At 52.6% G+C, this 22,521-nt stretch overlaps 9 protein-coding genes across 9 annotated transcripts; 6 read left to right on the top strand and 3 right to left on the bottom strand.

Moving 5' to 3' along the window:
- Window positions 1–349: 349 nt before the first annotated feature.
- On the top strand, window positions 350–1,409 carry BDZ99DRAFT_488653 (putative short-chain dehydrogenase; the record flags this gene model as incomplete). The annotated part of the gene is made up of 5 exons (XM_033722923.1): window positions 350–515; window positions 575–650; window positions 708–797; window positions 854–1,071; window positions 1,132–1,409. 5 exons carry the CDS (start codon window positions 350–352, stop codon window positions 1,407–1,409), a joined length of 828 nt encoding a protein of 275 aa, XP_033575681.1.
- Window positions 1,410–1,767: 358 nt separating this feature from the next.
- Window positions 1,768–3,348, bottom strand: BDZ99DRAFT_509257 (uncharacterized protein). The gene is made up of 5 exons (XM_033724391.1): window positions 3,088–3,348; window positions 3,013–3,036; window positions 2,800–2,952; window positions 2,466–2,726; window positions 1,768–2,407 (listed from the first exon to the last, which is right to left on the bottom strand). The coding sequence occupies exons 1-5, from the start codon at window positions 3,190–3,192 to the stop codon at window positions 1,973–1,975; spliced, it is 978 nt and encodes a 325-aa protein (XP_033575680.1). The 5' UTR covers window positions 3,193–3,348; the 3' UTR covers window positions 1,768–1,972.
- A 232-nt stretch (window positions 3,349–3,580) lies between these two features.
- On the top strand, window positions 3,581–3,970 carry BDZ99DRAFT_488651 (mitochondrial import inner membrane translocase-like protein subunit tim13; the record flags this gene model as incomplete). Its single annotated transcript, XM_033722922.1, has 2 exons — window positions 3,581–3,673; window positions 3,797–3,970. 2 exons carry the CDS (start codon window positions 3,581–3,583, stop codon window positions 3,968–3,970), a joined length of 267 nt encoding a protein of 88 aa, XP_033575679.1.
- Window positions 3,971–5,188: 1,218 nt separating this feature from the next.
- On the top strand, window positions 5,189–7,008 carry BDZ99DRAFT_571610 (uncharacterized protein). The gene is made up of 3 exons (XM_033728109.1): window positions 5,189–5,475; window positions 5,567–5,669; window positions 5,716–7,008. Exons 1-3 carry the CDS (start codon window positions 5,290–5,292, stop codon window positions 6,930–6,932), a joined length of 1,506 nt encoding a protein of 501 aa, XP_033575678.1. The 5' UTR covers window positions 5,189–5,289; the 3' UTR covers window positions 6,933–7,008.
- An 86-nt stretch (window positions 7,009–7,094) lies between these two features.
- BDZ99DRAFT_418091 (dihydroxy-acid dehydratase) lies at window positions 7,095–9,304 on the bottom strand. The gene is made up of 2 exons (XM_033716845.1): window positions 9,222–9,304; window positions 7,095–9,161 (listed from the first exon to the last, which is right to left on the bottom strand). The coding sequence occupies exons 1-2, from the start codon at window positions 9,290–9,292 to the stop codon at window positions 7,430–7,432; spliced, it is 1,803 nt and encodes a 600-aa protein (XP_033575677.1). The 5' UTR covers window positions 9,293–9,304; the 3' UTR covers window positions 7,095–7,429.
- Window positions 9,305–9,454: 150 nt separating this feature from the next.
- BDZ99DRAFT_571608 (uncharacterized protein) lies at window positions 9,455–11,286 on the top strand. The gene is made up of 2 exons (XM_033728108.1): window positions 9,455–9,492; window positions 9,683–11,286. Exon 2 carries the CDS (start codon window positions 9,805–9,807, stop codon window positions 11,101–11,103), a length of 1,299 nt encoding a protein of 432 aa, XP_033575676.1. The 5' UTR covers window positions 9,455–9,492; window positions 9,683–9,804; the 3' UTR covers window positions 11,104–11,286.
- Window positions 11,287–12,105: 819 nt separating this feature from the next.
- Window positions 12,106–14,126, bottom strand: BDZ99DRAFT_444450 (P-loop containing nucleoside triphosphate hydrolase protein; the record flags this gene model as incomplete). The annotated part of the gene is made up of 2 exons (XM_033717887.1): window positions 12,418–14,126; window positions 12,106–12,360 (listed from the first exon to the last, which is right to left on the bottom strand). Exons 1-2 carry the CDS (start codon window positions 14,020–14,022, stop codon window positions 12,106–12,108), a joined length of 1,860 nt encoding a protein of 619 aa, XP_033575675.1. The 5' UTR covers window positions 14,023–14,126.
- A 460-nt stretch (window positions 14,127–14,586) lies between these two features.
- On the top strand, window positions 14,587–19,629 carry BDZ99DRAFT_38124 (DUF1709-domain-containing protein). Its single transcript, XM_033715225.1, has 6 exons — window positions 14,587–14,804; window positions 14,873–15,013; window positions 15,064–17,529; window positions 17,674–18,088; window positions 18,138–18,862; window positions 18,931–19,629. Exons 1-6 carry the CDS (start codon window positions 14,790–14,792, stop codon window positions 19,543–19,545), a joined length of 4,377 nt encoding a protein of 1,458 aa, XP_033575674.1. The 5' UTR covers window positions 14,587–14,789; the 3' UTR covers window positions 19,546–19,629.
- Window positions 19,630–20,397: 768 nt separating this feature from the next.
- BDZ99DRAFT_532676 (uncharacterized protein) lies at window positions 20,398–22,263 on the top strand (the record flags this gene model as incomplete). The annotated part of the gene is made up of 2 exons (XM_033726490.1): window positions 20,398–21,820; window positions 21,882–22,263. 2 exons carry the CDS (start codon window positions 20,398–20,400, stop codon window positions 22,088–22,090), a joined length of 1,632 nt encoding a protein of 543 aa, XP_033575673.1. The 3' UTR covers window positions 22,091–22,263.
- Window positions 22,264–22,521: the final 258 nt, after the last annotated feature.

Raw genomic sequence — 22,521 nt, 5'->3', positions numbered from 1 at the left:
AGTCCGTTCTGCAGAGTCATGGAGGATGCGGGGTCCTAGTGTATATTACTCTGCAGTCATCTCAATTTAATGTCAACTTTATTTCTACTACATCGCTTTTTCAATTTGCAATTTCAGCATGGTGTCAATTGGAGATCTTTTGCTCTTGCTTGACAAGACCGTTCTAAATCCTTGGTTGGCAGCGCTTGGAACAGCTGCAATTCACTACTTCACAGACAACAAATTTGTGTTGCTCCCGAGCAATGGACTGATTCCTTATACTATTTCGCGACCTTTACCGCCGGTCCTCCAGAAAGCCGTTGTAGTAGTAGCACTGGGCCTTTTACTACGAACGAATCGTGCCTTAAGCATGAGGGCTTTGAACAACGGAGTGAGCGACAAGTATGATTGGGATAAAGAGATCATTGTTGTTACCGGTGGTTCCGGGGGCATTGGAGCTGCAACCGTGCAGAACCTTGCGGCCAGAGGATCGAAAGTGATAGTCATCGATGTGCTAGGACTTACCTTTACCAAGCGTCAGTTTCTCGATCTTGAGAAGTAAAGATCATAGCTCTACGTTCACTGACTGGCTTAGCTTCGAATGTGTACTACTATAAGTGTGATTTGAGCAACTACGAAGCGGTCTTAGCGGTCGCGGCCAAGATTTCGAAGTGGGTTATATCTCCTAAACGTCACTTTTTAACAACTCCCTAACGTCCGTGGTGTAGAGAGGTTGGAGATCCTACATGCGTAGTCGCCTGTGCCGGAATATGTCGGGGAAAGCCAATCCTGGAAGCAAGCAAACGCGACATTGAACTGTAATACCCCCAAAAGTCAACATCCTCCATACTACAGCTTTCTAACACGCCTGCAGGACTTTCGGAGTGAACAACCTCGGAGTCATATGGACCGCGAAGGCCTTCCTTCCAAAAATGGTGCAAGCGAACCACGGCCATTTCCTTATCATCGCATCCCAAACCGGTCATCTGGCGACTGCAGGTGTCACAGACTACGCTGCCACCAAAGCGGCCGCGATCGCGATCTATGAAGGACTTCAGACGGAGATGAAGCACAACTACAAGGCGCCAGCTGGTAAGCCCCAACTTCTTGATCCATATCTAGTTCTTCTAAACACACTCTAACTTCCACAAGTCCGGCTCTCTTGTCTCTGTCCCTCAGCTGTCAAAACGAAGATGTTCACCGGGATCAAGGGCCCCTCGAATTTCTTCATGCCGTTCCTCAAGCCTGAAGACCTCGGTGACTGTATAGCAAATATGCTGTGGAGTGGAAAGGCGCAGAATCTTTCTATCCCCGCATTTGCATACATCTCCCCGCCGACGAGGGCTCTTCCGGATTGGATGAGAGTTGGGATGCAAGATGGAGGTGCCGATGTTATGACGGAGTTGAAACCACATAGACCGCTAAATTAGTAGGCAGTGAGTCTTGAGGTGCTTTGCTATAGAGCAATGGAAGACGGGCGTTCTAAATTTTGCTCTGTATTGAAGCTGTACGTGGGAGAATGTGGTACTGTAAGGTTGTTAGCCGGTAAATGAGTGTACGGATTTCTATGACGAGGCATTGTAAGCTGAATCGTTACGGAAGTCAGGTGTTCCCTAATTCCGAGACAAGCTCTACCTTACCATACTGATTTTGCCGCTGTATGTGCCTTGATTCACTCTAACAAACTTAAGAAATATGGGAGCTACTTTACTTACGTAATGACAACTCTCTAACTAGAGGGAAGCTTCGACCTACGATTGCATGTTCAAAATCGATTTCCAAAATCATAGTAGGGTCAACTAGACCTGTTTTCGTGGTTATACATTTCTCAATGAGCTACTAAAGAACTTCCAGTGTTTCCAAAGACGTCCCAGCCTTCCCAGAACGCTTGAAATATTGCACATGCACTGAACACCTCCTTTTTCCAAAGTTGTTGAAATACACCACGCCCGAACCCGACTGAACTCCCATTCCACAGTTTCCCTACTTCAGCCTAGAACCTCGAACTCCGCTGCCTTGCCCTATACGCCGTGAAGCCAACATACCCACCCGTAACCACCAATCCAAACAGCACAAACTTCAGGAAGAACCACGTCCAGCTACCCTTCTCCTTCTTGGCGGCGTACTTGTCGTACCGGGATCCACCCTTGCCGGGGCTACTAGGGGCGCCTGTGCCGGCATTGGTGCCGGAGTTGTGGACGTAGAGGTTTTTGGTGTGAACGGAGAGGATGTCGTGGTTGTCGGAGAGCTCGCCAGTCTCTGCGGAGAAGCCCAGGTAGGCAACTGGTGGCACTTTGACATTGGGGATGTTGAAGCATTCGGTCCATTCGTCTTCGTTCTTGTATGCCAGCTCTAGCTTTAGAGATTCGTCTTGGAAGTAGGTCAGTTTCGCTTTGGTGGCGTGGTTTTGGTTGCGCATGCCGCGGGCCTAGCGAGATATGGTATTAGCACCTGAGATCGGCATATGAATAGCAAAGGAACCCTACAGAGCAGCCGGCCAGCTCATTGGCCTTGCCGTCATTGTCCTTGTCGTAGGGGGTCTTCCCATCACCCATCACCGCCAGAACATAGGGGAATACGGTGCCTGGTCGGTTGTTCTTGTACGTATCGAAAATTATTCCTAGACCCTCGAAGTTGTCGGCGGATCCAAAGACTGGCCCAGCTTGTGCTCGCTGTTTAGTGAGCCACATTGCGAAGCCATCGCCGTACAGGTTGCCTTGACCGTGAATCTTGAAGTCGATGAGGATCTGCGGAGGGGTTAGTATAGAATCTAGACCTTGCAGCAATTTCAATTAAAGCCTTTCAGCTTTCTGTACTCACTTCCCAGTTGGTAGCTGTCAGTGGTACGCGTGAGAATATCCATCCTGTCCTCGAGGGCTTGTCGGAAGCAAGGCGAACGTATTTGTCGGTCCGAACAAGAGTGTCTCCGCCAAAGTCCCACCAACGGCTTTGCATGTCCGAGTCTAGATAGGGCTATAGAGGGGAGAAATTAGGACTTAAAGTCGTATTTGTATTCGTTGGGGGTGTGCTCACAGGTTCAAGACTGTGTGTCCGCAGCTATACCAACCGTCAGCCACTGTAGCCCAGTCCACATGCCGATTATCATACCGCGATCGCCTTGATATCAGGATTTTCAGACAGCCCTAAGCCCAGAACTCCAGTCAAACTCCCCGCCAATAGCCAAAGGCTACTCCATGGTCGCGAGAGCAGCATCCTGTGCTCTCCTTCACTCCGCTAAAAGGGGACGAAAGAATCTGGAGCTAATTTATAGCTCTAGCAAGTGAATAATAGACTCCGCGCAGTGAAGAAGAGAAAGGAAAGGAGTGGTGGGCGGCCTCAAGAGGATGGTTTGAGGCGCGTGTGAAACAGCTGTCCTTTACGTAGGGCGATTCAGGGCTAAGACGACGAAGCGAAACTTTGGAACCTCTGGTGGAGAACTAGGGTGCTAGGGTTCCATCATCGATCCCATCCGCACTCCACGAACCGTTCACCACTCGCCCCGCTGCGTAACTATCAATCCTATTATCCTCTTGAGATACAGCTTCATCTTTTCAATTTATTCGGGCTTTTCTGCATCATGGACTCCCTCGGTGGCGCCGGCATGTCCGCATACGCCTCTGGCGACCCCAAAACCCAGGTCATGAGGCAAATCCAACAAGAGGCTGCTATGCAGAACGCGAAGATGTTGGTAGAGGTATAGCTTTCCCATTTTCTCAGCGCCTTACGATTAAGCATTGGCGACCAATTGCTATTAGGGCATGCGACTGCCTTAGTATCTTTCACTTTGTGGAACTTAGCTAACCTATTCGTTCTATAGAAACTCAATGAGCACTGCTTCGAACGATGCGTCCCCAAACCCAGCACCTCTCTCTCCAAGGGAGAAGAAACCTGCTTCTCGAACTGCCTGCAGAAATACATGACCGCATGGAATACAGTCTCCCAACAATACATCACGGCGATACAGAAGAATTCTAGCTCCTCGCAGTTTTGATCCTCGTCATTTTAGAAGAGCAGGAGAATATATCGGGACATTCAGAGGTCAATTAAAGGAAACCGGGTGGCTTATGGGCTTATGGGGTGGACCTGATGTACAAAAGGAGTGGTCAGGCCTGGGGCCAGACCCTGACATGGTGTACTATTATGACTGTAAAATACGAGCTGCATTCAGATAGAGGGCCCTGGTGATTGTTATGCTGGTAAAAGAAGCTCTATCAAGGAATTATCCATCCTACTCGAAGTTGAACATGCGCGGTATGCAATGCAAACGATCAAATTCCGTCTTCGTGTAATGGTACATGAAGGCCCAGCGCTCTTTGCAATATACACTAGCTTTTCAAGAAGTATTCAATGCAATGCATGATTTTCACGATATAGCGATGAAGATTGCTAGATTCTTGTTGTATTTCATAAGAATGGCCACCGTCGATCGAAACCGACGGATCAATCCACCCGTTCTATCACTATCTATAAATACAAGCCAACACTGACTTGTTTGTCCTCAGATTAGCTCTCTTGTGTTCTCATGGGCAACCACAAACTTCCCCACACCCTGTTGCCAGAGCACAGAGTCGCCGGGCTGCCCGTCAATTTTGGCTTTTGTGATCCTTTCGGATCTATCATCACTGGACAGTTCCCGCACTCCCCTCTCGCGACGCCACCGAACCCGCCTGCTAAGCACCGCCCGAGTTGTCGAAGACGGCGCTCCGATTGAAAACTACATATTGTTCCGCAGTGGCTGCTCGCGCGCCTGTCTCTCCGTAGATTGACGTAGGCGGGGCGCTTCGGGGATATTTTGTCGTCATCGCGCGCTCAAAGCGGGCTTGAGGGGGTAGCAGTTGGAATTCGAGTAGGAGAGGAAGGCAACGACGCAAGCAGCGGAGCACAGCACAAGGCCGGCCCGCACCCAGCACAGCTAGGGCTCCCTACGATTTCTGTTCGATGTTTCGGTCAGTACGGTCACTCGCCCATGCCGAAGCAATAGTTGAGGCCGCTACCGTAGCTCTGTGAGCGTTTCGTCAAGGGGATACTGTGGGGTGGTTAGTGGTGGCAGGTCTGAGGAGGTCGCGGAAACTTACTCGCTGTCGCGTGTTGTAGAGAGCAAGTGAGGTCGCGGATCGGCCGTGATGAAGTAGTCCGGACGCTCGGGCCATTTTGATGACATAATGAGCTTGGCATCAACTCTTTCAACACCATGGAATTATCACGGGCCAGGCCATCAATCTCTCTTCACTAGTTCCTCACTATGCGCTATGCTTAGCTAGCTAAGGCACTGACTGCTATCGTGTCATCTGGGACCTCGGAGGGTTCAATATGTCCGCATGGTTCATTTCTCGGATCACAGCTTCCCATAGAGGACAATTGATCACGACCGCGGTGGTATCGGGCATGATTGCAGCTGGAGCAGTCATTAGCTTTCAGACAGCCAGGCGGAGGTATAAGGTTCATGATTTGAAGGCGTCTATACCAGACATCAGCCAAGAACATGTAGCAACCAAAGTAAGCGTATTCGTTTGACTATCTTCGAAATTTTAGGGAGTATCGTTTCATTGAGAACTATGAAAGCTAACGGCGAAATTTTGGCGTGAAGCTTACAGAGTATGGTGCGGCTGCAGATGTCTTTGCTCCAAGCAAAGAGGACGAACACAGCATGGCACTAGCCGTACGAGCAAGACAGGGTGACTACGATGACGGTATTACCCACAATCACTTCAAGAAGCTCTTTAGTAACGCTTGCAGACCTCATTCTCGAGCAGCTGGCCCGCAATCGAGTCTTCCTGGGAGACGAGGGCCTCTCAAAGCTCCGCTCCTCGTTCATCATCATCGTCGGCTGCGGCGGCGTAGGATCCCACTGCGCCGCCGCCCTCACCCGCTCCGGAGTGTCCAAGATTCGTCTCATCGATTTCGACCAAGTGACTCTCTCTTCACTGAACCGACATGCCCTTGCTACTCTTGCAGACGTCGGCACTCCGAAAGTCCACTGTATCCGCAGGCGTTTGGAGCAAGTCACGCCTTGGACGCATTTCGACTGCCGAAACGAACTGTTCAGTAAGAAGACTGCAGCTCGCCAACTAACAGCACTTGATGGACATGCACCGGACTTTGTGATTGATGCAATTGACAATATCGAGAGTAAGGTAGCGCTGCTGCATTATTGCCATTCTCACGAGATCCCTGTGATCTCTTCAATGGGTGCGGGGTGCAAGTCTGACCCAACGAGAATTCTCATTGGTGATATATCAGCTAGCACCGACGACCCGCTCTCTAAAGCTACTAGGCGGAAGTTAAGAGCTTTGGGTGTCAAAGACGGCATTCCCGTCGTCTTCTCGGGCGAAAAGACTGGTCCTGGAAAAGCACAACTGCTCCCCTTGCCCGAGGAGGAGTACAAAAAGGGTAGCGTGGGCGAGTTGGGTGTTCTCCCGGACTTCAGAGTGAGGATACTACCGGTTCTTGGAACGATGCCAGCAATCTTCGGACTAGCCGTCGCGAACCATGTCATATTGGAAATAACCGGCTATCCTCACGAGTACCTTACTTCGAAGGCACGGGACAAGATGTACGATGGCATTCTGGGCTCACTACTGGGTCTTGAAGAGAGGCTCGCCAGATCTCGAGGGGAGGATTCCCTAGGTCTCCGCATCCCCATCACGCAAGACGACGTGGGATACCTCGTCGACGATGTGTACCGTGGTAGGAGCGTTATCAGCGGCCTCTCAACACGACTTTGTTTGACGAGGTGGAACAAGCCCGAAGATGGTTTTGTTCACAAGCGAACGCCTGGTCAGAAGAACACACTCCTGCAATTGAAGGACCTAGTGTGTATGACCAAGGAGGAGGCGGCAGAACACGAAAAAGAGATCCTTAAGGGGGACAAAAATCTGGAGGATTTGTATGATACGAAGGTTATAGACGCCGTTAACGAGAGGATACGGAAAGAGGAAATATTCGAGCGCTAAGCTTGGTTGTATATATCGATTTGTTGTACTATTAGGAAACCCCTCTATTGAAGCTCTTACTAATACTACAAGACCTCCAATTTGATCAATGTGAACACATAAAAAGCACATTTTATGTCAAAGTGGGCATGGTGCACGATACGACATCATCCAAGAATTGTAGGCTTCAGGAGAAATCAATTCAGTTTCTACCAACTTCTCAAGTTGCTCTTGACTTGATTGGGCGTTTCAGCCTGTCCTTTATTGGACTGAAATCCCAAATTGGTGCATTGTTTAAATGTTATGACTTGCGTCAAAACATCCATATCTCAAGAGTTGTTGCCTTTTCACAATGTTTATTGAAGACGAGTCAGATTCCATCGAAGATTACTATGAACAGTGGTATATGAGGGAGTGAACTCAATGATTTCCTCCGAGATACCACGAAAGGCCCAAAAAACTCCCGCTTTTAGCAACTCGAACGTGATAACAGACTACAGAGAATGGATTTCCACCATCTACGCATCAGTAATGCAACCATGGCTGGCATCAGTCACATTCTTAGCGTACTTATACAGCGTACCCTTCGAGTACTTTAGCGGCGGTGCGGTCCACCCTTCCCTCCGCTTGCTCATCTCCTCGTCGCTAACATCCACGGACAGCTCCCTAGACTGAGCATCGATGGTAATCTCATCCCCATCCTGAACAAGGCCAAGCGGCCCACCCTCCTGCGCCTCGGGGACAATATGGCCAATCAGGAAGCCGTGGCTTCCACCACTAAAGCGCCCATCAGTGAGAAGGGCAACATCTTTGCCAAGACCAGCCCCCATGATTGCGGAGCTGGGCTTTAGCATCTCAGGCATTCCCGGGCCGCCCTTGGGACCCTCATAGCGAATGACGACGACGGTCTTCTCGCCCTTTTTGATTTCGCCTTTTTCGAGCGCGGTGATGAAGTCGTCTTCGTCGTTGTAGACTTTAGCTTTGCCAACGAAACGGAGGCCTTCCTTCCCGGTGATCTTCCCTACGGATCCGCCCGGCGCGAGGTTGCCACGAAGGATCTGAATATGACCAGTCTCCTTAAGCGGGTTGCTGAATGGTCGGATGATTTGTTGGTCGGCTGGGAAGTCTGGAGCGTGCTCAAGGTTCTCTTTGAGAGTCTTTCCAGTGACGGTGATACGGCTTCCGTCTAGTAGGCCTTCCTTTAAAAGGAATTTCAGGAGGGCCGGTGTGCCACCAATGTCGAAGATATCGGCCATGACGTATTTCCCGGATGGTTTAAGGTCGGCTAATAGTGGGATTCTGTCACTGACGCTCTGGAAGTCGTCAATGCTGAGCTTGACGCCAACGGAATCCGCAATGGCGATCAGATGAAGGACGGCATTTGTTGATCCTCCAGTGATATTGACGAGGATCATGGCATCCTCGAATGCCTGGCGGGTAAGAATATCGCTGGGCCGAATGTCCTCTCGGAGGAGGTTCTTGATTGCCCCACCAGCAGCAAGACACTCTATTTGCTTGGCCTTCGAGTCTGCGGGATTGGACGAAGATCCCGGAAGAGACATACCCATGACTTCAATTGCCGTGGCCATGGTATTGGCGGTGTACATACCTCCGCAAGCACCTTGCCCGGGGCAAGCGTGGTGAATGATATCATTCCTCTTCTCCTCGGTTATATCTCCAGTAATGAACTGGCCATAGGCTTGGAAGGCGGACACAATGTCAATCGAGGAGTTACCCTGGACCTTTCCGCAGCCGGGCTGGATGGTACCTCCATACACCATCAAAGAGGGCCTGTTCACTCTCCCCATTGCCATTATGACACCAGGCATGTTCTTGTCACACCCAGGAATGGAGATATTGGCATCGTACCATTGTCCACCCATTACAGTCTCAATCGAGTCTGCAATAAGATCCCTGGACTGGAGGGAATATCGCATTCCCTTAGTTCCCATTGAGATGCCGTCACTGACGCCAATGGTGTTGAACTGCATCCCCTTGAGCCCCGCTCTTTCCACCCCCTCATTAACCTTGTTGTTCAATTGCAGCAAGTGCATATTGCAGGGATTTCCTGAATACCACACCGATGATATCCCAACTTGGGCCTTTTTCAGGTCCTCATCGTTCATTCCAGTCGCGTACAACATGGCTTGCGAAGCTCCCTGGGACTTTAGCTGGGTAACGTGCTTGCTGACGCTGTTGAGGTCATCGTCGGAGAGTTTTCGGAGGGGTGATGAGCTTGACAATGCTCGCCTGTAAACATATTAATGCCATGTTTTACGATTTTGGGGTCAATTGAGGGGATAAAAATACATTTGCCGCCATTGGAGACTCTGGCAGCGTGCCGGACGAGCCAAAAAGGCCCCAACTCGTGGAAGCAACATGGTGGTTTGTGGTTGAAGCAAGACGAGGTGACTCAAATCGAGCTTCTAAATTCTACCTTTGTAAGGTTGTTCGGCAACTCTTCGGACCGACATCGCTGGACCAATCTTCGCGATCCTTATTGTAATTCCCTTCTACCTTTGTAGCAACACACTCACTTTAGGCTTGTGTACACTTGCCTGGCACCGCTTGAGGCCCCCTGGTACGTTAGGACGATTGGGAAAATGTCAGTTATCAGCGGGTCTGGTAGCTCTTCCGCCCACCTTAGACAGTGTTGGATTACTACCTGCCCCTGCTCAGGCTGCTCAACCTCACTCCCATCTTTCTTTGAAGATTGCACAATACCACTGCGAATCATCGTCACGCGTATATTCTAACTAACTAATATCAAGGTCATATAACAATCACATTGTGCTACCGCAAGATAAAGCCATTTTTCTACTTTCTACTCTGTTTCTTAGATCGCAACAATGTTCTTTTCGTTTGAATATATAAGGCCTTCAGGTTTCTCATCATGGTCATCAGAACAACCAAAACTTTCTTCAATTCGTTATTTGCCACTCTCAGCACAAGCAGAGAATTCAAGATAGTCTTTCAAGCAACCCAGTTCAAATCGAACAAGGCAACCATGTTTCGAAATCAGCATCTCGCAGATCAACTCTGCAGTGAGGAGCAAGCCACATCGTTCAATACTGCTCGCATAGACGAGAACCATGTCTTGTATTCGCAGTGCTCCAATGGCAACCAAGACGTCATCATGCCGGTGGAGCTCGATAACAGCATCCATCCCGTGTTCGACCAAGAAAACTTCGAGTGCGAAGACCACGTCTACGAAGCCATCAAGCCAGCATTAAGGCTGGCTACTCTCTTTATCACAGAAGAAAAGATGCTGTGCTGGTGGACTTCCTTAGTGCAAAGTAAGTTGACCTTAGAACAGCCTGCGTTTATTCTTCCAGATCATCCATCATCACCAGAGATCTATCAACAACAGATTAGAGTGACCCTGTCGCGCGATGCCAGGATCGATGCAACTTCTACACTAACGGGCGTCCGGAACAGGTTCAATAGCTTGGCTAAAGGCACTACATTTCGATTCTTGACAGGCTCGGAAAAGAACTCCAATGCCTTCTCCGCGCACGGTAGGCAGTGGTGGAAGTCGCACGGCAATCCCATCATTGGGCTCTCTGATACATTTAGATCCTACGCAGAGGATCTTCATATCCGCACCAAAGAGCGAGAGATCGAGATACTCGAATATCTTGACTCCGTCCAACGTGCGGGCCATGAACATTTCTCTGAAGTCATGCCTCGGACCAAGTACTCCGCACAAGATTTGTGTGTGCTTTTCCGTCTGGCGCAAGCTCTAGTGCACGAGATTGCCCATGCTTTCTACGCTCTGCCCTGGGGAAACTCTCATCCCGAGCCTCTGTTCCATTACGATGAGCCCGAATCCGAAATGGGACTTTCGTGGGAAAACTCAGTGTTCGGAGCTCTGCCCACAGCCTCTGAGAGTCTAGCGGCCCATTGCCACTGCTGCGAATCCTCTGTCACCATAGAAGATTGGGGGGCGCGCGTAGATGCGAAAGACGCGGCTGATTCGGAGCCCGCGGATCCAAAGAGGCACCTCATCCTGCCGATGTCGTGGGTTAGGGACTGGTTCCTGAAAGCTACCTGGTCAACCATCGCAGCCGACGGCGCAGATTTCATGCAACGACCGCAGCCAGTCTCGGTAATAGTCGAGTATGAAAAATTCTGGAGGCGCGCGAATGTCATTGATGCCGTTACTGTTGCACAGCATATGCCGCGGCGATAAATGGTTGGCTGGATTGCCAATCTTTTGTTGACCTCGCTGCTTCATATGCTTTCATTTCCATTCTTAGAACTCCATAACTAGGAGCCTATGAGCTCTTCAAGATAGTATACTTCTCTTTCTCAACTTCAATTCTTTCCTTGCGTCTGTGACCTTTGTATTGAATGCATGAACCTCAATCTGTAGTTCTATGTTAGACCACAACCACTATCTTGAATAAACCAATTTCCAAGCACTCTAGCCTGATTCAGTGTGTACAATACCTCATTATAGAAATCCGTACACTCGTTTACCACTGCATGAAGAGCTTCATAGTATTTTCCACATTCCGAATAAGAGAGAAGTTTCCTATTTTGGACAACTAGTAAATGCATGAGGCTACCCCAAACAGCGTCAATAGGGTGTACGCAGATTGGAAGTGTATCCGCTTCTATTAGTACGTTGAAGCCCCATACACAGTGGCAGGCAGGTGTACGGATTTCTATGACCAGGCATTGTACTCTGCATGTGAGCCTACTTGGCAGATATCAAGCCAACGTCTTAAGTAGCACCGGACCATGTCCCGTTCATACATCTCCAGTCCTGCTCCATCATCTTGTTTCATTGCAGCGTTTCGTCTGAAACCTCAGCCAAAAGCACACGTCTATGCATAGTGGTGTCGCTCTTCCATACGGGACGCCTCTCGTCAACAAAACTCGACGAAAGCGCCGGACAATCACCGAGCGTTACTATTCCCCGCCCCAGTAGCACCTAAGCCATAAAGTCTTGCGACTAGATTTCGATGTCTTTGTGGCGGGGGTAATAATAAAAATAGTTGCGGCATGTCCAAAGTGAACTCATCTTATCAAACTTGACCTTTACAGGGACTGAGCTGTAATCTGAGAAACAGCTGATACATCATACAGAAGGGAATAAATAAGGTATCACATTTAACCAGATGCGCCCAGTCATACATGATTTTACATAGTTTTACAGAAATTGAAAGGGGCATGTGCGAGGGAACCCCTAAATCAGAGCTTGCCCTTTGAACATGCCTTCCCTAACCTCTTTAACCACGTCCGTCCGATCCCCACGGCCCACAAGCACGATACCTCGCCCTCTTCTCCCCATCCGTCCCGTGCGGCCAAGGCGATGGATGAAATCGATCGTCGTATGTGGGACATCATATAGAATAACATGCCTCACAGCCAACGTATCAATCCCCCTCGATCCCAAGTCCGTCGTAACAATCACCTTCGTATTAAGCAGCCTCCTCCTCCGCTCAGCCAGCGTCGCTGCTTCCGCGCCCTGGCCCGGGAAGAAATTCGCCGTCTTCACGACCGGCGCATCTGACGCCGCGGGCTCCGCAACCGGTGCCTCCTCGCCCTTCGCCAGGCCCTTGAAGGAGGCGAGAATGCGGCTGGCACGCTCGCCGGAGGTGTCGCGGTTGAGGGCGACGGCGTCGATACCTTTGGTGACGAGATAGTCCGCTACCTCGACGGCTTTCTCGCGCTCGTTGACGAAGACGATGATGCGCTTTAGCTCAACATGCTCGGTGCCTTCGTCGGAGTGCTCGGCGGTGGCGCGGCCAATGGTCCAGATGGTGTCGGCGCAGGCGAGGTCTTTGTTGCCGCGGTAGGGTTCTTTATTCACGTCGACTACGCCGAGCTGGACGCGGCGGGGGATGGCGTGGAGGTTTGGTGTTACGAGGCGTTTGATGTCGGGGAAGCGCTTTTCTAGGAAAGAGTCTAGGCGGCGGGGGATTGTGGCGGAGCAGAGGATTAGTTGGCGGAGGGATGGAGTAGATCTATCGATTATAGCGGATGTGGTGGGTGAGAACGAGCGATCCAGAAGGGAATCAGCCTCGTCGATAACGAGATGCGTGACGCGGCTTAGAATGTTTGGGTTACTCTCGGCGATGCTGCCGAGCAGATGAGGCGTACTGATGACTACATCGACGCCACTGGGGGAGAAGAGACGGCTTCGGATGACCGTTGCGGTGTTAGCGGCTGATATCGGGGCAGTCCTGAACTTGACGACGTGAGACAAGGCCTTTGCTAGCTGGCCGACTTGCACTACAAGCTCTGCTGTCGGTACGAGTATTATAGCGCGAGGTCTTGCGCTGGTGGGATGGGGGTCTGTCGATAGAGGCGGAGACTTCAAGCTGAACATGTCGGTTCTCTTGTTCGCCTGTGCATCCGCTGCTTTTTCTGCTGCTTCTGCTTGCGCTTCTTCCTCCGCCTCTATGACCTCCGCGCGCTTGATGGCGTCAATGACGGGCAACAGATATGCCAGTGTCTTCCCAGAGCCAGTTTCCGCTGCCAACAAGAACTGTTCCATGCCCTTCTTCTCCACGGGGTTCCTTTTGCGACGGCGGTCGTCAACGCCTAGCAGTGCCGGGATGGCCACTCGTTGTGCTGGCGTAGGAGAAACATCCTCCAGGCCAGGAAGAGCATCCGCGATGGCCTTCTTGAGAGAAGGGAGAAGCGGAAACTCGTCGAAGGACTCAAGGTCACTGATCTGGCTCTTAACGGCGGCTCGGTCGCCATATGGCACAGGTGCCAGCGCCCGTTGCATCTTCAGGGCCTTGAAAGCTTCTGGTCTCTTTCTCGACGATCCACGCTCTCTTGCATTGTAGGCCTGCTTGTGTTCGAGTTCGGTCCGTTTGCGCTGTGGAGGAGGTTGCACGCGTGCTTCTCTCTGGTTGAGATTGCCGAACGGGTCCACCGCTTTCTTCTCCGGAGGCTTGCTGTCTGTCATCGACCTAGGCGGATCTCGAGTGCGGCCGACATTGGGAGACAGCTCCATTCTGGAAGGTTTCCGCCTCTGGAGCTGGCCATAATGGCGCGATTGCTGCCATGGGGATTGTATGGGCGACGGCTTGGTGTTGAGGATGGATCGAACTTCGCAAAAGGGACAGAGACGGGACGTCGGGCGCAACATTTGGGTATTCTGCGAATTGCGAAGAAATAGCTACTTCATTGAAGAAACATTGGAGCCTCGAAAAGGAGAAGAAAGAAGAAGATGGATGTGCAAATGCAGCAATTGTGGTACAGCGTGAGGCGGGATGCACAGAACTTTTTCGCGAAAGGAGTGGCTTCTACGGGAGACTGGTGCCCGGCTGCAAGCGTGGCACGTGGGTGCTGCCTTGGCAGCTGTTTTCCCGTTCACGCTGGGCATGAAAAAGGTGGCATACTCATCAAGTACTCTGCTTGTGTGCACACCTGTGCCACTGCATGGAGTGCTTCAATACATTTCCCCCTAGCCCAAGGCGAAGAGCATCTATCTTCTTCAGACGTTTGAAATTACATTGAAGCAACCCAAACAGCGGCGGACAGGTGTACACATGAGACAGCTTGTTCAAACTCGGCATGCCACTTTCTCTATGCCCGCGTGCCGTTGCTCCTCGCGACGAGCTTAAAAAAGTTGGGCCGTGCACGCGTATTATGGAACCTCGACTCAGCTAAGAGGTTGGCCCTCCCCTCCACCACAACTCCAGCATCTAGCTCTGCACACTTCACTTCTGCCCGTCGGCCTTGCTCGAACTTCTCCTACTCTCGCTTGAGACTTCGCTGTGTTCACTGCCATCATTGTTCCGGCGCATCACCGCGGTTACTCCTTGACGGAGCGCGCGCATTCCGCATTCCATCCGTCGCCGAGGGCACGTTTGCGTCGCCAATTCCTACTCCAGCAGCTACTGCCTGAGTGCGATGCCTTCTGAAGGGGTAAGAGCATACCCACGTCTTCCTCCGTGTATCGCATGTATAGTGTATTGATGTTCCCCGTCCTTCAGGTTCCGCCTCTCCGCATAAACAAAACAACGCCATCCACATCGCCGTCCAAGATGTCCGGCGCCGCTTTCCAGCGACCACTGTCCGAGATTGGTACGACGGAGCAGAGAAGAAACTCTCCTAGCTTCAACCAATCTACCAAGGTATTGCCGGCCCGCATTCTTGCTCCCAATTCGCTCTAACCCGTCGCCAGAAACTCATGTTCAATCGAGACTCGTCTCCCTTCGACTCCTCGCCGTTCAACAACTCCCCGCGACTCTTTTGGAAAGAACGCGACCCAGCTTCCCCGGCCCACTTTGGATCGGAGAACGATTTTGAGCGCGAGCAGTCCCTGTCGCCCAAGCGCTCCTCCATCGAGAACCTGAAGAAAGCGTCGCGCGTCAAGAACAGCAGCATGTTCGCCCGCGAGCAGAAGAACGAATACGACCCCACTTCAACTCCAGTCGTCGAGCGTCCTCTTGCTGCCGGTCGCCCTCTCAGCGTGCAGGCTCAAGGAAACGCATACGGTGGCCAGAGTCTTAACGGGTTGCGAAAACAGAACGAGGAATTCAAGGGACATCGTAGAGGCGAGAGTTTGAGCAAGATCCCTTTCCTCCTAAGCCCGAACAAACCTCCTGCGCGACCCAACGGAGTCTCCCCGTATAACTCCAATAGCGAGCTAGCGTCGCCGACTAAATCATCCCTCGCCAGCAACGCCAGGTTCAGCGCCGTTGGCCAGACATACGACCCCGAATCCAGCATCTGGTCCGACGACGAGGAACAATTCAAACATCAAACCCCGCGTCCCTTGCGCCGACATGCAAAGAGTGTAACCTTCGACGCCGCTCCACCCACAATCAACGAATACGAGATGGTTACGCCTGATCCATCGTCTGTTGCTTCTGGTTCACGGGAGGGGAGCTTTGATTCTGCTGAGGACTTTGACGACAGCTTCGATCGTGGTTCGATAGACCATGATGATAGCTTTGACGCGTCTCTGGAGGATACAGACAAGACGCCTGTTGTGCTGCCGGAAGACTGGCGACACATGAGCCCTGAAGTCGCGAACACCTCTTTGGCAGATACTTTTGATGATCCTTTCGATGGCAGGGAGGCTAGTCCCATGCCGACTGCACGTCCGAATGGAGTCGCAAAGTCGGAGAACCGCCAGGGCTCAACCAACTCGGAGGGTGAATCAAGGCCTTTGCCGCCTCTTCCTGAGCTTCAAGCAGCGAATGGCCACCGTAGGAGAGACTCCAGCATTGGACTATCGACCGCGGCTGAGCGGGTGAGTGGCGCGCAGCGGTCTTTACCGATGCCTCCACGTGCCGCTGGAGTGTCCAAATCCGACATTCTGAACATGCGTGATACCTCCATGTCGCTTGAGGACAGGCTTCGTCTGATGGGTCTCGATGATCGCAACACCGATACCCCGACTCAGGAAAGCCACAATGAATCTCAACATTCGAGGTCGCCTCAGAAAGAACAGGGTCTCGGAATCCAAGTCCATGTGGATGAAGTCGATGAGGTAGATGATTCTGAGATGGAGTCATTCAACATCCCACGGATCTCACGGGAGTCCATTCTGCGAAAAGTGAAGAGCCGTAACTTCGACGACTACGACTACGACTTCTCCATGGCGTCTAGTCCCGAGCGGAGCTACGGTGATCTTGCGGATCTCGATCCTGACGTTCCAATTCCTTCCCGAGAGGCTTCTTCGAACTTTGATGTCGATGTTCCAGACGCGCCAGTCAAGGCTGGAAGCGATGCCGACAGCGTGGTTGACGCATACTCCCTGACTGAGATGTACAACCCCGAGCGGTCAGTTTCCCAAGTGGACGACTACGATCGCGAAGCATCTGTCATACACCACAAGACAGAGCAGGAGCGTCAAGATGACGATGACGCCAGCCTGTACTCTCAGAAATTGACTGAAGAGGTTGAAAAGCCACCAACAATCACAGACTCTGATGGACCCCCGACGCCAAAAGCAGAGCACCATACTGCACCTGAAACTACCGCCAGTGACTTGCCTGACTTTGGCTCTTTCGTGGGAGACGATGATTTCAGGTTGAAGTTCGACTCCTACATGACGCCTTCCATTCCTAAGGCTCCAGAACCAGCTCCTCGTGAGATCGCTTTGGAAGCTGCTTTTGAGGCTATCCCAGCATTCGAACCACAGCCGGAGCTGACCCCACGCCCTGCGACGCCCGAGGATCAATTAAAGCTGCCTCAATTCTCAGCAGAAGAATCTGAGCATGAGCCAGGTACTCCAGATTCAGTTATCCGGCATCCAATGATTGAGCCGCAAGAGCGCGATTCTCCCGTGGTCCCAGAGCCGATTGCAACCATAAAAGCACCTGGGGCAAAGCTAAAGACTCGTCCATCCCTTGTCCAGTCCGACATCAGAGCTATGGCAGCTCAGCGTCGCCAAGTCAGTGGAGAGCGAGCACCACCGGTTCCGGAGCGAAGTCCCAAGAGGCAGTCCATGAGTCTGGACATTACCAATGGCGATGAAGAGGAATCAGTCGAGGAGCACAGCGATGGATCAAACAAGGAGAATCCACCACGCCGTCGCGAGAGTAATAGACTCAAGCTCGACATACCAATCAGCGGAGCATCCGACGATCTGAGCTTCGGTTTGGATGAGGAATTTGACCGTGTTATTGAGGCGCAGAAGGTAGACCTCTTTCCATTACCCTCTTACGCCCGATTCTCCACATCAGCTGCTGCAATGCCTTCGGGTTATGTAGGAGAAGATTTCATATGTGGGGAGGGTTTTCTATACGAGTACAGTCCCACTAATGGTTATGCACGCACACAGAAAGGGTACCTGATGAGACAAAACACAAAGGTGGTGGTTGCAAGTAGTCGGCAGTTCAGCGATGAGCAGCCGCCAATGTCACCGACCGAAGCTTCTGCTCCAGACGGCAGAGGAACACGGTCCGCTGGAACCAGCCCTCGCAAGCCCAGCGCTGACCGGAAAGCCTGGACAACTGAGCCATGGAATGGAAAGGTCAGGAGAAAGAGCATTCGCTCGACCTCTGGTAATGTACGGAAGGCTCCCAGTGGTCCAGCACCTCCGCTGCCCGGCCAAGAGAGCAATGTAACTGCTGGGCTGAGAACTCTCGTTGAAGGCCAAACAATGATAGATGAGGATACCGGAGAGGAGAAGGAGCGAGGGAGATTGTTTGTCAAGGTTCTTGGAGTGAAAGACCTCGATCTACCGCTCCCAAAGAGTAAGTGTGCACACAGCTGTTAGGATCGTTCAATGCTAACTAGCACCAGCCGAACGAACGTGGTTCCAACTCACCCTCGACAATGGATTGCACTGTGTGACTACCGCATGGCTTGAGCTTGGCCAGACCGCTCCTATTGGCCAGGAATTTGAGCTTACCGTCTACAAGGAGCTTGAATTTCAACTCACTCTCCAAACCAAGCTCGAGGCACCGCCGGAGCCGCCTATGCCTACCACGTCTCCGACGAAGGTTATAAATCACAAGAAGTCTACTTCAGCTTTCAGCCGTCTCCTTTCTTCCCCCAAGAAGCGTAAAGAGCAGGAGCGCAAGCAAAACGAGGCAAACGAGCGTGCTGCCGAGATCAAACAGCAGGAAATGCAGTCTAAGCGGGCCAGTAAACAAGCTACTGCCTGGGACCTGCTGCACGACCTCGTAGGCACAGATGGCTCATTTGCACGCGCATATGTCTGCCTCAACAACCATGAGAGTCAGGCTTTCGGCCGACCTTTCACTGTCGACATTCCATGCTTCAACGAGTGGGCAGTGGATCCTGGAAGCAGTGTCAAGAGCAAGCGAGGAGGAATGGTCCGACGCCCACCTTATCGTATTGGCAAGCTTCAGTTGCAACTTCTTTACGTTCCAAAACCCGAGACTGCCAAGGACGAGGATATGCCGAAGAGCATGAGTGCTTGCATTCGCGAGCTGAAAGAGGCAGAGGAGCTTAAGGCTACGAGCTGGGAAGGCCCTTTGAGCCAACAAGGCGGTGACTGTCCAGTGAGTGGTTTATTGACTTCCTAGACTTACAGCTTTCTAGGATAACAGCGTGCTAATGTTTGCTCTAGTACTGGCGCCGACGATTCTTCCGCCTCTCGGGCACCAAGCTAACCGCGTACCACGAATCTACGCGACAACCTCGTGCAACGATCAACCTTGCAAAAGCCAGCAAACTGATTGATGACCGGAGTTCTCTCACACAGTCTTCACCGTCTAAGAGTGGAGGTCGACGCAAGTCCGCGTTTGCTGAGGAAGAGGAAGGCTATATGTTCGTCGAGGAAGGTTTCCGGATCCGCTTTGCTAATGGCGAGGTCATCGACTTTTATGCCGACAGCGCCGCGCAAAAAGAAGGCTGGATGAAGGTCCTCTGCGAGACTGTTGGAAAGGACATCGGTAGCTCCAAGGGCTGGACCGACCTCGTTCTCAACAAGGAGCGACGGGACAGGAACGCAAAGAATATCAAAGAGAACGCCCATACCAACGCCGGCCAGCAGCGTCCTCGATCTCAACCCCAGCCATACGAGCGAGCCAGCAGCAAGAGCGCTCCCACGAGTCCGCAGAAGTGGATGCACCGCGACTCCCAACATCCACCTCCACCAGTCGCGAAGGACCCACGCCATGCAGTTCCGCGAGTGAATCCGGCAAATCCGCGACGCGATCAAGTGCGGTCCATGATCTACTAGAGCCGTGTTTTAATCTTCTCTTCTTGAAAACACTGTTTTGTTTGGTGCCAAAATGTCGCTGTGCGGCAATTGTTGGTTAGCTGAATGTATTGATTACCTTGTCCGGTTCTTACGAACCCGCACACTTGAAGCTGTACAGCTCTCTTTTCATTCTGTTTCCTTTTTCTTTATTCTTTGTTTCTGTCCTTGGTTGCTTCTGGCGTTGGAGGGGTGGGTGGGATGCCAGTTCTTTCACGAGGCCTCTGTGTAATGACTATACTTGATGCAGAGGATACCTCGGGTTGCGGAATATACAATACCTTCAAAATAGTCCTTCGGCACTGACATATTGCGTGATGGGATATAGGAAGTTAAGACTCACTAGAAGATGGACTCTAAGTTTGTCTCGTTCCTCCCGTTTGATGTATTTTTGATCTACTGCTGATGCTTCATACCTAGCTTCGCGGAGTGGGTACGACGTGTGGACTCGAGCAAACAAGGGGCAATCCTCACGACGCAAACAGAGCGGTTCCCGCGCCGTCAACATTAGAAACAGAGCTGAACGCTCGCTCTTGGGTGTTTTTTTTTCTTTTCCTGTTTTCTTCTTCGTTCCGCTGTGTGTTGAACTCTAGATCGTTCAGTGAAGTTCTGGTATGCTGATTTGCATATATTCGCAAGCAGCACCACTACAACTCTTCATCAGCTTTGCGTCGCTCTATTTTCTTGTTTTCCTTCCATGATTGTACTTTGCTTGTTTAACTCTCATAGACCTCTTTCGCTTCATCAAAGCTCCACTCCATCTGATAACCCCCCCCCTCCCCACTCTCCCAAATCTTAAACCCGCACCCACCTTTCAACGGGAAAACCCCCTAAATGGGTAACACCCTCTCCAACCGCCCAGACATCCAAGTCGCCGGCCACTACCGGCCCGTGCTAACAAACTGCCCCTGCTCCCCGTCCTCAAATCTACGCCTCCGCTCCCGCTCCCGCTCCCGCTCACCCTCCTCCCACGACTACCCCTCCCCCCGCTACCACGCCGCCCTCCCACTCCGCGGCGTAGGCGGGCCAGCACCATACAGGCCTTCTCCAGGTGGTGGAGCCTTCCGCAGCCCCCGGCCTCCAACACCAGCCGCCTACGGCCCACGGCCCCGCGCCGCCGCGGCGTATCCCATGGCCTCGCCACACTGGAGCCCTGCGGCGGCCTACCCGGCGCAGCCGTACCCACAGCCCCAGCCCCAGCCCCAACCGTACCCCCAGCCGCCCGCGCGGCAGCAGCAGCAGCCTCCGTACCAACCGCCATACCAACCGGGCCCCTATCAAGCGCAGCCGCAATACCAACCCCAGCCTCGCCCGCCCGTGGCCGCACATCAACCGCCCCCAGTACAACGAGACTACGCACGCTTCCCCGGCGACGCCTTCCTGGACGCGTGCTTCTGCAAGACGGCGTGCCGGTGCCGCCAGGGGACGCGCGTGCTGTACCGCAGCCGGCGCGCCGACGGGACCATGGGCGAGGGGGAGATCCGGTATGAGCTGAAGGAGGACGTGGAGAATGGGATGGCGGCGTGTGGGGGGGACGATGGCCGGGGTGGAAAGGGCAGGGGGGATAGGGGGAAAGGGGATCGGGGGTGCAGGGAGCGGGTGAAGAAGAGCGAGCGCAAGGTGCTCGGGCGGATGGAGGCGTTGGAGCGCGGGAGGAGGCGGGATGTGGACGAGTTGCGGAGGTTGGTGGGGATGCAGGGGAGACGGGGGGAGGGGTTTGGTGGTGGTGGTGGTGGTGGTGGGGGTGGGGGGATGGATCCTAGAATGGGTAGGGGGATGAGGGAGATGCCGTTTGGAATGGGAGGGGGAGGGCGGAATGGGTTTGTGGGCGATCCGTATGGTGAGATGGGCGCCGGGGGTGGAGGCGGTCCGGGTGATATGTATGCTGGGATGGGCTATGAGCAAGACTTTGGAGAGGAGTCGATTCCTGACCATGAGTTTGGCGCCAACCAAGCTGGGCGTTTTGCCATGGGCGGCGGTATGCCACCGCGAGGAGCCCGCCCGCCTCGCGGTGCAGGACGAAGACAAAGTGCTATGGGCGCTGGGCCGGGGATGCACGACGACGGCCTCGATGGCGGAGACCCGCGAGGCCAGTTTGGCAACAGGGGCCGAGGAGGCCAACGCGGCGGCAGGCCTCAATGGGGACGAAGAGGTCTTTCTGGACGGGGCATGCGGCCTGGGCAACCCCTGGATGACAGCGAAGGGCTAGCAGGGAATCCGGGTGGTGAGGGGGAGGAATGGGTGAGTGAGGATGATTGTAAGTGTCCTGTTTCTTCCTAACTTCTCCTCCCTGAGTATGTCTGACCATAGCTCACCAGCCCGTAGAGAGAATGCCGATGGACGCGACGGGCCTGCTGAACCACAGCAACAGCAGCAACAGCAACAGCAACAGAGACCGCCGCCCCAAGCTCGACGGTCCAGCCGGATGGGGTCGGGGCAGGGAGAGGCTTGGAGAGAAGCAAGAGGTGCGATGATGGACTCGGTGCAGGACGAAGAGTTCGGCGGTGGCCCGGGCCGGACTGTGTAGAGATTACTTGTAGAAGTATAATAAGTCCGTACTCGCTAGAGTATGTTCGGGCCATAGCGTGAAATTTTGAAAGACTTGAGGCACGCATGCACTCGTCCGAGACGATAGTCGCCTCTCCAACCTTCCAACAACGTCTCTAGAACATGTGTGCTATGATGGTGATAAGCAGCACCTAAGCAACACCACAAACCTCATCTTAGTGCTCACCACCTCGCAGTTCGTCTTCGCCCAATTATCCTAATCACCACCAAATCTCTTTCACACCGCTCGATCCTCCTGCTCCCAGCCATTGTACGCTCCGACTACACTGGTTTGATCATCCACAGCCGACCCTTTTCCCAGCCATGGCATAGGATAAGCATCGTTTTGTTCCTCCGCGGCCCTGCCTCCCGCCATAGCACCAGAAGGTGATGCGCTCTTTTGCTGCACAA

Source organism: Mytilinidion resinicola (genome assembly GCF_010093595.1).
Source record: "Mytilinidion resinicola strain CBS 304.34 unplaced genomic scaffold BDZ99scaffold_11, whole genome shotgun sequence".
Classification (NCBI taxonomy): Eukaryota; Fungi; Ascomycota; class Dothideomycetes; order Mytilinidiales; family Mytilinidiaceae; genus Mytilinidion; species Mytilinidion resinicola.
This window is presented reverse-complemented; position numbering and strand designations above follow the sequence as displayed.